At 40.6% G+C, this 14,775-nt stretch overlaps 1 protein-coding gene across 1 annotated transcript in view; it reads right to left on the bottom strand.

Annotated features, from left to right (window-relative positions):
* Positions 1-214: 214 nt before the first annotated feature.
* ZRANB3 (zinc finger RANBP2-type containing 3) overlaps positions 215-14,775 on the bottom strand; it is a 303,611-nt gene continuing 289,050 nt past the window's right edge. The window contains exons 21-24 of the mRNA XM_047084772.1: positions 7,012-7,122; positions 5,525-5,927; positions 2,292-2,423; positions 215-530 (exon numbers count right to left, since the gene is read on the bottom strand). Coding sequence (XP_046940728.1) covers positions 432-530; positions 2,292-2,423; positions 5,525-5,927; positions 7,012-7,122 — 745 coding nt within the window. The 3' untranslated portion in view covers positions 215-431. The remainder of the gene's footprint in view (positions 531-2,291; positions 2,424-5,524; positions 5,928-7,011; positions 7,123-14,775) is intronic.

Raw genomic sequence — 14,775 nt, 5'->3', positions numbered from 1 at the left:
ATGATCTGCCTCCGAAATTTCCCTTACAGTTTCCCAATGTTCCATTTATACACACAGCAGTTCGGAACCAACACTAATCCAGCAGCATTTTTCAAGTAATTGAGAGTATATTTTTCAAATACAATCTAGACATAATACCATGATTAAAGTACTGTAGGGGGAAATGAAAGCTTAACAAAACCTTCCTGAAACATAATTGAGAGTCTGCATGAAATCAAGGCCACAGAAATATTTATTATTGTATCTCAGTTTGTGTTAAGTACTTTCAGAAGGTAGCGAACACTAAAAGCATATAATATGAAAAGGAAAGTTGAATTCTTGAGTTTTGCTCTGAAAATTCTCACTCTTTAAATGAGACACATGACAAAACTTTTCGTGTTAAATTCCTCCACATGCAAACCATTTGTCATCCATTGAAAAATTTTTCTACTTCATTTCTTTACCAAAAATCTTGTGATATCTGATCCATGCTTTGATGCTAGAGATTGTCTTCTCCCCTGGCTTCTTTCCTTAGCTTGTCTGGCAGTTCTCTAAAAGTTAAAAAATATACAAGTGTACACTTGTTAGGAAAAAAGTACTGGCCTCAGAAACTCAAAAATTCTTTGCATTTCGTTATTCTGGAAGAATCTACATTATCAACACACGCACTAGCAGAGGACCGCAGTAGCTCTGGTACGTGCCCCGAAGTTCTGGGTTCACTTAGGATCAGATGCTTTACTCCCATTGAGACTGTGAATACCTCATTTGGGGACTACAGGAGGCCCTGGTTCTCTTCACCCAAGGGAGACCATCTAGAAGGCATCCTATAGTTTCTCACGGTGCAGTCATTCAAGGCCTGTTTCCTATTCTATGGGCTCAGAAGCCACTCCCAACCCCAAGCCAGTGCAGAAAAACAAAATGACGTAGATCAGAACTAGATTCTCCTGCTATTCCCACAAATAAAATTTTTCACGAGAATCTAAAAAAAGTGATCGCATAACTCTTGAATGAGCTAATAATTTTCACAGCTGAGAAATCCGATGACTTTTCCCCCAGTTGAAGCTCACGTATGTGTGAAGTTATCCAGGTGGAAGGGGTGGGGAGAGAAGAAAGGGTTAAGAGGTGAAAATAAAACAACTCTGCTTACAAGATCCTATTTATGTAAAAATTATATTTGTGAAGGAATGGAGGAATCTAAAATATTAAAAGAAAGCTAAGAAAGTGCTTATACATTATGAACACTGGCAAAGGATCTGAACAGTTTTCAGGAGTGTAAATACAATTGATCAGCATTTTAAAAAACATCAGTGTCTTTGGTCCACAAGACCATTCTTTTCCCACCACGTACGCCCCAACGAGTGCAGTTACGTGAGCACTGCCTCCACCAACAGGGCGGGAGGAGCATAACGGAGCACTGTCCTTTGGAAAACAGCTTGGAAATAAATTCCTACTGTCTCAGAAATATCCAAACACTGGACTCAGTGATTTTACATTTCAGAATCTATCTGAAGGAACAACCTCAAAATGTAAAGAACAGTGTGTAAACAGAAGAATGAACTTCCAAGTTCACCAGTATGGGCACAGCTAAATCAAGTTCAGTAGACATGTACCCAACAGAGTGATGTTAGCCTTTTTGGAGGACAGACATTATGAATGCTCATCACGGATGTGGGCAAATGCTTAAATCTTGCCATAACTAGAAAAAAAGTTGAATACAAAGTTGCATGTGGAATGTATGCTTCCAAGAAAACTTTAATCAGATCCCTTTGCTAGACTGCCTGTTAAAAATTCATCCTAGTTATTAAATACAACTGTTATATTTTTCCCTCCTGTTTTAAGCAACAGGTAATTGCTCAGAGAGGTGCCAAGGTGAACAGGTTTTACACTTGGGCCAGGAGTATAATGTTTGCATGTTGAGCTGGGTTGGCCCTAGAGATAATTTATTAATGTTCTCTGACATTTCGGGACATCCTTAGCTGCGAATGCAAATATATGTTGCTGCCCCAATTCACCAAACTTTTGGTTGATGGTCTGGGTCTCTTCGAGACTGTGTTAAGTTATATTTATTTTCTTCTAGGCAGTGGTGACAATTTTCTGTCCTAGAATTAATTACAAGGGAAGAAGCTTCTATCTGTGACAGAGAACCTACATAGGTCTCAAGAGGAAACTCAGGTGATGAAAGGGATAAGTGCATCTCGGGTCCCAGACAAGGGATACAGATTCCTCCATATGACCTTCCACAGGACTGTATACCCGATTCTCCATTTGATGTTCCAGGATGAAGTCAAACAGGTGTGCAGAGCTTCACCTACCTCTTTGTGACAGACTGTGCAGAGGGTCTGCAGGTTGTCCAGGGAGCACTGTCCTCCGCCACCGGACACGGGCTTGATGTGGTCCACCTGCCAGAAATGCCCTTCTCCTGGGTTTCTTATCATTTCATTAAGCTACAATGAGAACAGAAGATCAGCACTTTTCAACATACACTGTGGGAACGGTTGGTTTTGCCTTGTGCAATCATGTTTACACAGCAAAATCACAGCGAAAAATACATTAGGATGGCTTTTTATAGCTTTTATTGTGAATAGGAAAAAGCCTCTAGGTTAGCAATTTGAAAGCAATAAAATACATTTCTGAAAAAGTTCTTTTTCCCTTACCTAACCCATTTTGAAAAAATTACAAACAAGTATAAAATACCACAACTCCTGACAGATTGGGAAAAATTACTTGCTTCTGCACCTTTGAGCTAGTTTATATAGTCAATAAAACAAAACTGTGAAAAGAATAAGGACACATTGGAAATCAAAAACTTCTGAATATTATTGAGTCACATAATCTTTAACCACTGACCCAAGTTCATTTGTTCCTGTCATAGTGAGAGTTTAATATTAATGGCTATCACCCGGAACCTTTTTGCCATTCATCTGGGAACCTCTAAAAATTAACATGGACTGGGACAAAGTTTCTACAACAGACCTCTATCACTTGCATATCTGGAATAAACTAAGATGTCCACTTAAAGCAGCAGTATTTAGGCCAACTCACACATACACACTTTATATATTATTGGTGATGACCTACATTAAGATGTATTTTAACATTCTACCTGAGGTAGGAAAACCAGCTCACAGAATTGTAGTTTTTTAAATATGATAAAGATGAATGCAAAGATTGTTTTTATTTCCATGGTTTTGGACAAGGACAACATTAAAATCAGCTTCATGCTGCCAGCCCTGGGAACCTATGTCTCAAGTACTTTTAAGGAAGCTTGTCTGACATGTGGAGGCAGAGGAACACTGACCCCCAGTGCCCAGCCCAAAAGGAGCCCCAAGAGGCAGCAAGCAGGAGCAGTAACCTCCGTCTAGCAGAGGCCGGCACTGTTAGAAGCAGTTAGACATGGCCATCTTGTGCATCAAGCAAATGACTCATTCTTAGGAAAAAAATCCATTTTGTCTGCTCTTTGTAACCAATTCTTTTACTCTGAATAGTCCCTCTTCTGACAGACTCTTGAATCCAGATGTGGTTCTGTATTCCTCCTAGTAATGCCCTGGCAAACAAATCACTTGGAGTCAGTCTTCAACATCCTAGACTGAACTCTTAAAACAATCACTCCCTCTCTGACTGGCCCTCCCCAGTATGAACCCTATGGTGCTGCTGCGCCCGGGAGCACTTTTGTTTTAGAAGTAGACTATGTTACTTCCACAGTCCCGGACAGGCTGTTTTCAAGATGTCCTGAGTCTTCTCATTGTGTGTCTTCTGGAAGCCTCCACTCTGAGGCAGCAGTGACTGCAGTCTGGCTGACACCCCTGGGGTGGGTGCAGTGTGTGCCTCACCAATTAGACAAAAGGATATTTCAGGAACTCTGGGTATCATGAAGGAAGTAATTCCCTAGCTCTCAAAGTCATGGTAATTCATTTTTGCAGAAATGCTTAATTAATTAATTCTGTCATAATTTGGTGATACAAAATAAATAAAAATGTGTGATTTGACCAACTGGCAGAAATTTATCCAATATTTTAGTGGGCACAGAATGGCTCAGGAGTGATTTTTTAAAATTAAGCACACTACAAAATTACACATTTTGCTCTAGTTTGAAACTTAGGGCTGATTAGATCACATTAGAAACCAGCTGAGATTTGGAAATAAAAGTGAATATTGATGATTGTTTTCTAAGAATATTTTTTTCATAAACTGTTCTGCTAAAATTACATTTTACAGTGGAATGAACATAAATGTTTTCTTCTCATTGTAATGAACTATATTTTGGGGGCTGTTTGCCCCGGTCGTTCAATACTAACATCATGAAAAGTGACAACCAGACCATAGGTACTTCTCCATGGAATGTATCCTCTGTTAAGATCTCTCCCCAGTATAATTTAATCAGAATCTAATTAAGCTGCTATATCTTATAATTCTGGAATCAGGGGGATAGAGAAACATGTCAAATAATACCATGAGGATACAGGAAGACAAACCCATAATGTAGGAAATCCTACAGGCAAATGATCCAGTTTCTTGAACAATCAATGGTGTAAAAATGGGATGGGGTGATATAGATTAAATGGAGCATAAGAGGCATAATGAACAAATACAATGTGTGGGTGGGTCATATTTTGATCCTAATTTGAACAAAGCAACTGCAAAAAGACATTTTTGAGACAATCTGGGAAACCAAGCCTGTACTTAAAATGAAGGAATCATAACTGTTGGTGTAATAATGGGTACTGGAGTATGGGAATTTTTAAAATTTATGTATGAATTTATTGAGAGTATGAGCAGGGAAGAGGCAGGAGGGGGCAGCGGTGGGGGGGGGGGTGGTGGTGGAGAGAGACAGAGAGAGATGGAGAGAGAGAGAATGAATGAATGAATCCCAAGCAGGCTCCATGCTCAGCACAAAACCCGATGTGGGGCTTGGTCCTACGACCCCGGGACCATAACCTGAGCTGAAATCAAGAGTCAGACACTCAACCGACTGAGCACCCAGGTACCCAGGTATGGGATTATATTTAAGACAGACAGAAAGAAAGAAAGAAAGGAGGGAGGGAGAAAGTCTTTGTGGGAGATACATAATGAAAGGATTTAAGAGGAAATGAGGGGCACCTGGCTAGCTCAGTCAGTAGAGCATATGACTTGATCTCAGGGTCATGAGTTCAAGCCTCACGATGGACACAGAGATCACTTAAAAAAAAAATAAAAGAGGAAATGAAATGTTGTCTGGAATTTGCTTTAAAATAACTCCAGGAGACTCTCTCTGCCCCTCCCCTGCTCATGCTTTCTCTCTCTGTCTCAAAAATAAATACAAACATTAAAAAAAAAATTTTTTTTAATAATTCCAGGAGAAAAAAAGAACTGAGGTGAGGGACAGATGAAGGCAAAATGTTGATAACTGTTCAAGGTGGGTAATGGGTATACGGGTTGATTATTCTCTCTACTTTTGAGTGCATATTTTCGAAAGCTGCTTTATTATAAAGTTGAAAAAAAGAAAATGAATCAATATTCATCACTCAATACAATGCTGCCTTCTCTCTGCCAAAGGATTATAATTTACCTGTTCTAATGGGAGCTTTGAGATCCAGGTAATATCTAGTAGAGTCTTTCTCTGACTTTTGGGAGCATCTCTCAGACGTAGAAAGAGTTCTTGTGCATTTAGGTTACATAGCTGACACACACCGTGTTCAATTTCAAATACTTTGGCTCGCAGGTAATTGTTATTAGATCGAATCCAAAACTCTTCCTGACATTTCAGAGAGCAAAACCGTGACTCCCAAGCGTTCACTTTGCACTCTTGCTTAGTTTGGCAGGTGGGTTGCTGACAGCGAAGGCAAAGTGGATTTCCTGCATTATCCACAGCTTGCAGATAGCCTTTGGATACAGAAGGCTTCACAGCGAGATCAGCTTGGGCTATGCAGGGATTTAGAAATGGGACAGAGACTCCATCATCAAGGAACTTTCTGGAAGTGAACAAAACGTTGACTAAGTAATGAACACGTACACTAGTCTAAATAGTCACTACTTCATGTAACAGCCTTTAAAGTTTCAATACTGATAACCGGTAAATGTAGGACTCATGGATTCTGTGACTGAGTGTGGAAATGAAACAGCCACAGTCAGCACTCGATGCTCCATGCCAAATGAAGGAAAGAATGATGTGTTAAAAAAATTCATTTGAATATAAATACGCTGCCTCTCTTGGGAGTTTATATATCTTCAAGTTAAACAACCAGACTTTGAAACATCTGGAGAAGTTGGAAAATGAGAAGTTAAAAAATGCTTCTTCAATCTGGGAAAGGACGGGCTAATGTAAAACCCCACTTGGAGTTGGGGCTACTGTACTCTACATGTGTTGGGCCACACACCTCACTAGGACACAGAGACCATTATGAAGCCTTCCACGACACTCTCGGGGAGCCCCTGTGGGCCTACCAGAAACAGTCACATCCGTAAAGTGACACAGCCAAGAAGCTAATGGTGTTGACAGGAACTATCAACATTAGACTTGCTAAATATGTGCCTCCTCCAGGTAAACTCTTATTTGATTTGATTCAAAATTAGAAATGACACAGGACATGCACTCAATTTATTAATTATAATTTTTAAAAATTTGTTAAGATAAAAGGAAAAGGTACATTACTCAATTATGCTGAAAAGTCCTACATGGAATTACAACAGCTGCTTGCCTTTTTTTCAGGACTGTTTGTTAGAAGTGTTAAAAGAAAAACTCTTTGTGATAGAAAAAGCTCATGACTGGGAAGCAGAGCCCAGATTAGACCTCGGGTCTCCTAGCATCTAATGGCTTTGGGCAGGTCACTTGGTCCACCTGGTCTCAGGATCCTTCTAATTTCTAAGGTGAGGACATCCTATTCCTCATAGGGTTGTTACGAGGGTGGAGGAGCTACCTGTTGTGAAATATTGGGAAAGCTTTTTCTAACCGGTAAGGTGGCCACATCAGGGTAAAGTATTATTACAAATATGCATACACAAATTTAAAGGAGTATACACGGTACTATTATGTCCTATTAGTCAATGAAACCTTACTTTGTAGAAGGGTCCTGTGGCCTGGACTCCTTTGTGATCAGACGAACATGGCCCCCATCATTCTTGACCTTGTCCAGTGAGGCTACAGCAACATCTTCTTTGGTGATGTATCTAAAACAATTACATGGTGAGTAGATTTCCTCTCTCTTCTGAGTTTCTCTATTTCATGATCACATTACTCTTTGTAAAAGCAATAGGAGAAAAAGCAAGATGGGGTCTTTATTGTGCTAATACTAAAATTAGGGCATAGAATTTTCTATCCTAACATTGGTCTCCACGTGTGGGAAAGACACCTCTGTTCCAAATTAGTTTCTTAAGATTTATTTTTCTAAGACATTCAGAGTCACTCAATATCCTTTGGACCAATTTTCACTTAGGGGATAAGAGGAGTGGGTGTAGGAATAAAAAGTGATCAAATACATGCACAACTGACATCCTTGAGTAAATACCTTGTTGAGCTGTGCGGATAATCTCTCACTGCATTTTTACCTCCCTTTTGGCCTTTTCTTCAAGGTCCCTCAAATCACCTCAATCATTTATAATGGTGTATCAGCATACTCGGGTAAAGAGATTCTCTTTTTAGTTAACCAGGTTCAATAACAACTTCTATAATCCCAAGGTTGTTTCCATTATTGTCAGCCATACAGAGTTTATGGAATCTTCCACTGAAATAAAGCCACTCTTGATGTGGGATTCAGAACCTTATTACACAACACTATCAATACCACACAATGGTTTAGGGACTGGAAGTAAAGAGGAAAGTTATTCCAATTAAAGGTGACGGGGGAATTTAAGTAGGTAAAATGCAATTACCCAATTAATTCCTTCTAATTAGCATGGCCCACTTTCTCTGGTAGCTTACACTTTTGTAGTTTTTTTTCCTTTTTAATTAGTTTGAACATGAATTTCTTCATATTTCCAAGTACTTCCTAGTTTGCTAACTTGACAATAAAAGTTAAATCACAATGGAATGGCACAATATTAGGTAAAATCTTAGAAATTTGCTTTTATGTTAAAGTAGATTTAAAAATCAACAGATTTTCTTGTTTTTATAAGCTATTAATGTTTTGACTAGATGATACCTGCACATATATCAAAACTCAAAAGGCATGCAATGGTGCTTATGGTGAAGAGTAAGTTTACCTTCCAGTCCCATCTCATCCCCCAAAGCTATCTCTGTGACCAATTTCTTTTGGAGAGATTTTTTTTTTTTCTGCGCATAGGTTATACCTTTTATGATTTCTGTATTTTTATTGACATATAACTCACATACCATAAAAGTTACCATTTTAAAGTGTACAATTCAGTTCATTTTAGTATACTTACAAGGTTGTCCAACCAGCACCACTAATTCCAGAACATTTCATCACCCCCAGAAGAAACCTGTACTCATTAGCAGTCCTCATTATGCTTTTTACTTTTAAAAACAAATGGTAGCACACTAACCTTTATCTTGCTTTTTTTGCCTACACATATATCTCCAAGCTCTTTCCATATCAGTACACAAGGGTTGCCCTATTTCTCTGATGACTGCATGTTACTGCATTATTTGAATAAACAATATAATATGTCTAACCACCTTCTGATTAATGGCATTTAGGTTGTTCTAGTCTCTGTTATCACAATGTTATAATATCCCTACACATTACATACATGTAGAATAAGTTCTCAGAAGCAGAATTGCTGGGTCAAAGGTCTTGGGTGCTTTAAATGGGGACAGATTTTGACACATTGCTCTCTCCTTTGGGTTTGTACCAATCAATATACAGGTCCACTGTCAATGCAGGAAAGTGCCTGTTTCCTCACACTTATACTAGCACAATGATGAGGGAGTGTGGGGCAAGCTGAGGGCAAAGTACAGACTAACAGCAACGCCCCACCCCCCGCCTGGTGGGATATGTGTGATGTTCCTCGGACACTGCTGGCTGCCCAAGAATCGGGGAAAGGAAAGAGCAAATGGTTGACAGACAGAGGTCACAGTCATGCAGGACAGGAGTCTCCTTCAGTTTACGGATAACTTAGTAAACTGCAAGAAAAGCTCTAATATCACCCTCCTCAAGATACTAGGGGTGATATTAGATCAAGGGGTTTATGTGCTTGCCATGGCAATGTGGGAAACAAAGCCAAATGAAAAATTAAATTCCCTTACTGTCTACAAGTCCTTGAAATAGGCAGAGTCCCTCTAGGGGCTCAGCTGCCTCAGTGATGACACTTTGCTAGGGGCAAAAGGGAGTCTAGGCCTAACATTATCCTGCCCCCAGGATCCTGTAAGTCTACTTTAACATATAAAAAATTCCTTCGGAAACTTCCTTTATCTCAACTCCCCCAAGATACACGCTGGCAATCATACTCCAAGCTTATGGCCCCTGATATACATCTGAAGGGTCTCATGACTGAGGCTTTACTAAACAGTAATAAATGGCATTTTCATAATTGCAGTTCACCCCTAAAGGTCCTGGAAACCTTGCCTCCAAAATTCCTTGGAGTCTTACATTGTCTATAACCCCCTCCCAACCTGGTGGTATATAATGAGTTGCCCGTCACAACCCCAGTGCAGCTCTTTGTGCCCACAGGCCCTGTCACCTTTTTGCACCAAAATTCTTTTTTTTTTTTAATTTGTTTATGTTTATTCATTTTTGAAAGACAGAGAGAGACAGAGCATAAGCAGGGGTGGGATGGAGAGAGAGGGGGACAAAGATTCTGAAACAGGCTCCAGGCTCTGAGCTGTCAGCAGAGGGTCCGAGGCGGGGCTCGAACCCACAAACCGCGAGATCATGACCTGAGCCGAAGTCGGACGCTCAACTGACTGAGCCACCCAGGAGCCCCACCAAAAGTCTTTTTTTGCATCAAAGACGTCTTCAAGAATTCTTTCTTGGCCATCAGCTCCAAACCCCACCATCATCCCAAAACCCCACCAACAAATATGTCCATTAAAAACATCTCTGCTAATGGTGATACTTATCTCATTTTGGCTTTAAATTTACATTTCTCCTATTAAAAGTAAGAGTGACTCTCTTTTCATATATTTCCATTTCTACTGGTGTGTTGTTTTTAAAGCAAAAGAAAAAACCAAAGTGAATTCTTTTAGAATTCTCTAACTTGCCCTTTTGGTTTTGAAACTTCCCAGGTTCCTCCATCCCCCAATTCTTCAACCATTTTATCTCCTTGACAAAAGCACTTTCACTAAAGTATTTCAGTGGATTCTAATGAACTCAAACACTTCCTAGCTTTGAGGGGCAAGGGGATATTAAGCCTTGCCTCAGGTATTATTCAATGTTTAAAAGCTTAGAATCCTAATTCAGTAAATTTAAAAGATGCTGAGAAATCTATTCAGAGATTTAAGAACTAAAAATAACCTTTCCTACAAGAGATTTAAGCACAAAATTCTGGAAACCACAAGAAATAGATCAATCAACCCCAAAGCAGGAAGTTGGCAGCTTTTCAAACATGGTTGTGAGTTACCAACATTTAATTTTCCACTGAGGTTTGCTAGGAAGTTGATGTAAGTATACCACCTCTCAAAAGGATTATGGTAAATCTCAGTTTTGAAAAACAGAGAAAGGCGAACGTTGTCTACTAATTAGTAATTCCCAGATGGGGATGGCAGTGGCGGATGGCAAGTTTTGCAATAGAAGTATGTTGGGAAGTGGCCCTCAACAGTGAAAACGGTGCTGGGTTCTGGGTTGCTGACCTGCTTTGGGGGTCAAAATAAATAGGTGGCATCCTAAACCTAACACGGCTCCCAGAAAGGCAGGCCTACCTCTGACAAATGGGAACTCAGAAGCAGTGGCTGGTGGTCTTGGCTTCATTCACAATTAAGACTGAGCTATTCAAAAGCTAAGTGTAAACTCTGAGCTTGGATGGGTCCTGTGCACTGGTGGAAGTCAATGCAGGATAATCTGGCTGGAGATATGGCCACTGCTTAAAATCAGTATCTATTTGTGTTTATTCTAAGGCCATTCCATTTTTTCATAGAAGAATCATCTAATTTTCTGCTAGGAAGTAAAATATGCCTCCTAGAATTCTAGAAGTGAAGAAAGGGGTCTGGGGAGTGCCGGTTTTCAATATAATGCCTCTCCCTTTATCTCCACTAAGCTTGGTGTTTCCAAGGCTGGTGTGTCTCTGGTTCAGTTTCTCTAGAAAGTAAACTGGTAGGACAGGGGGAGGTCAAAGCATCCAGTGTCTACCTGCTCCTCATACAGATTTCCGATCAGTGCTGCTGTGCAGCCCCATCTTTGACACTTGCTTTCAGAGAGAGACAGTTCCTCCAAGTCACTGAGACTTGCCGGGGTTCTCCACAAGAACCGGCAAGCTTGCCCAAAGTGCACTCCTCTGCAGGTGCACAGGCTTCATTTTCATGGCTCTGCAAAGTCCATTTCCCTGAAGTTTTCCCTCTCTTCCTCTCTCTGATCAGTGACCAAAGTGTCTAGATCTACCTCCTAACACCTCTCTTCATCCTCCTTCCTCCATTCCCATTGTTCCTGTCTTACTTAATAAAAGTGTTCAGGGGTGCCAGGCTGGCTCAGTCAGTAGAGAATGCAACTCTCGGGGCTGTAAGTTTGAGCCCCATGTTGGGTGTAGAGATTACTTAAAAATAAGATCTTAAAAAAAAAAGCCTTCATCTTTCCCCCTAGCTCTACCATAGTAGTCTTTTAACTTGTGTGAAAGGCAGTATCTTTAACAACCTTTCTCTAGGATTCTTGTCTCTGGTATTCAGTCCATCACTCATCTAGGTAATGTTGTAAAGGGACTTTGCAGATATAATTAAGGTTACTCATCAGCTGACCTTAAGAAAGGAAGCAATCCCAAGCATGAGAAGGATTTGACATACCACTGCTGGCCTTGAGATGTAGAACCCATGTGTTACAACTAGAAAGAAGCCTCTAGAAGCTAAGGATGCCCCCCCCACCACCCTTCCAGCTAGCAAGAAAATCCAAGTTCTATAATCACAAGGAACTAAATTCTGTCAACAACCCAAATGAACATGGAAATGGAGTCTTCCCAGACTATCAGTTAAGAGTCCATCCAGCCGACACCTTGAATTCAGTCTTACAAATTCCAGAACAGATTCCAGAACAGTAGAGCCATCTCAGATTTCTGACTTACAGGACTGTGAGACAATACATGTCTGTTGCTTTCAGCTGCTAAGTTTGTGGTAATTTGTTAAGGCAACAATAGAAAAATAATGTACCTTGTCTCCCCACTTCAAGCCTGCTCTTTAAAAGAAAAAAAAGTTTATTTTTGAGAGACAGAGAGAGAGAGAGAGAGAGGGAGAGAGAGAAGACAGGATCTGAACCAGGCTCTGTGCTGACATTAGAGAGCCCAATGCAGGGCTCAAACTCACGAATCATGGGATCAAGACCTGAGCTGAAGTCAGATGCTTAACTGACTGAGCCACCTAGGTGCTCCTCAGGTCTGCTCTTTTTTTTTTTTTAAACGTTTATTCATTTTTGAGAGGCAGAGTGCAAGTGGGGGAGGGGCAGAGAGAAAGGGAGACACAGAATCTGAAGAGGCTCCAGGCTCTGAGCTGTCAGCACAGAACCGATGTGGGGCTCAAACCACCAACCATGAGATCATGACCTAAGCCGAAGTCGGACGCTCAAGTGACTGAGCCACTCAGGAGCTTGCAAGTCTGCTCTTCTGATCTCATCTCTCAAATGCTGCCAGAGCAAGCTCTTAAAAACACAAATCTGATTACTGACCATGCTGCTTAACACAAGTTTTAACTTTACTGTATCATCTATATAAAATGTTATAGATAATACCATGTGTCTGACTTTGGTTTGTATTGATTTCATGACTTTTGCTTTTATACCTGATTGGCTTTCTCAGGTAGTTCTTTAAGTGGCCATCCATGTCTGATGGAGAGGAAACAATGCGACATGTCTAGAAATGGCTGGAATGGGTTGTAAATTCAGTTAAGAAGGAAACTATGGTAATGTAAAGAGAAGACCAATACTTCAACTAAGATGGTGGCTATGACAATGAGAATATGGAGAGGACCACAAGAAGTTCTGAGAAAAGTAGCAGGCATCATGCTTTTTGTTACATACTGAGTGGGTATCTGTATGAGGGGTGTGTGCATGTGTGTGTATATATATATTATCAATGCACACATGTATTTTAAATGTATTTTTTATATAAAGTAATACACATTTGTGGGAACAATTTAAGCAGTACAGAAGAGTTTAGGTGAGTCTGAAACTGGCAGCTCATGGACAAATCGAACTAGTCAAAGGACCTTAATCGACTAATACAGCATTTTATTTTATTTTATTTTATTTTATTTTATTTTATTTTATTTTTTCTTTTCTTTTTTTTCTTTTCTTTTCTTGTATTATTTTTTTAACGTTTATTTATTTTTGAGACAGAGAGAGACAGAGCATGAACGGGGGGAGGGCCAGAGAGAGAGAGAGGGAGACACAGAATCCGAAGCAGGCTCCAGGCTCTGAGCTGTCAGCACAGAGCCCGACAACGCAGGGCTCGAACTCACCAAACGCGAGATCATGACCCGAGCCAAAGTCGGACACTTAACCGACTGAGCACCCCCAGGTGCCCCTGCAGCATTTTATTTTTTAATCTGAATTTGAATGACTTTAAATGGGTTATGCACTTTCCGATTTGCTATACTTCTACATCCTACCTCAACCTTTTCTGGTTTTACGCTTGATCTCATTTGTTCATATATGGTTCCTGCTTAGCTTTTAGTCATAGTAGTTTGTGATCCAGGCATAAAGTATAAAGTCCCTATCATCTCCACAAATCCCCTATCATATGGTCTAGAGCAAGATCCCTCAACAAGGGCACTAATGACATTTTGAAACAGATAATTGTTTAAGTGCAGTTCTGTTCACTGTAGGTTACTTAGCAGTGTCCCAGGCCTCCACCCTCTAGATTCTCCCCATTTGTATCCCCTAATCCTAACAAACTAAAATGCTTCCTAACACTGCCACCCTGGGGGGTAAAACTGCCCCCAGCTAAGAACTACTGTCTTAGAGAAAACTCTGGTAAGGGTTTCTATGATACCCTTGCAGACACCTTCTATGTCCGAACAGCAATTACATATAGCTGTGTCTCCATTCTTTGTTATACTTATTTTTCCCCTTCATAATTTATCACAAGTACCACTCCTTATTCTCACCTATGAATATACCATAGGCCACATTTGGAAACAGCTGAAGAGAATTTTCACTGTATAGAGTTACAAGTTGTTTGACTAACTGTACCCTCTCACATATCATGGATGGATGTTTTTCACCTGTGTGCATGGAAAAGGCTATAGACGGTAACTGATGAGATGTGAGGATGAAGGCAGATTATAGGTGTATGGAGATGGCAAGAGCTACAGGGGCTTCTGCCATGTGGCTGCTTGGTGAGGGGCTCTGAGATCTCTTCCCACGCGGGAGCTGGGCAACAGAACCCTTGACCGAGAATCATTCCTCCACACCGAGGGAAGAGTCTACAGGTGGTGGGGACTGAGCTCACACAAGGGGATACCTGAGTGGGGCAGAGAGGATTCTGATGCCAAGAAAGTAAGTGTACAGAGATTAGAAAGAAACCTGTAATGATAAAGGGCAAAATAATTACACAGACATGAGACACTAAACCTTTCCTTTTACTTTGCCCCCCACCCCCCTTTGGGCGGAGGTGCGTCAACCAGAAGCAGCTTCCTTGCCGCACGGCACCCAGACCGGTGCCCTCTTCTACCAGGGGATGTCTTTCTGTTGTTCAATAGTGTCCCAGGCTTAATGGGCCACAGGACAC

This window comes from Lynx rufus, unplaced genomic scaffold, assembly GCF_022079265.1.
Source record: "Lynx rufus isolate CCGP_SWC_20201006 ecotype Redwood Valley unplaced genomic scaffold, mLynRuf1.p SCAF_2, whole genome shotgun sequence".
Taxonomy (NCBI): Eukaryota; Metazoa; Chordata; class Mammalia; order Carnivora; family Felidae; genus Lynx; species Lynx rufus.
This window is presented reverse-complemented; position numbering and strand designations above follow the sequence as displayed.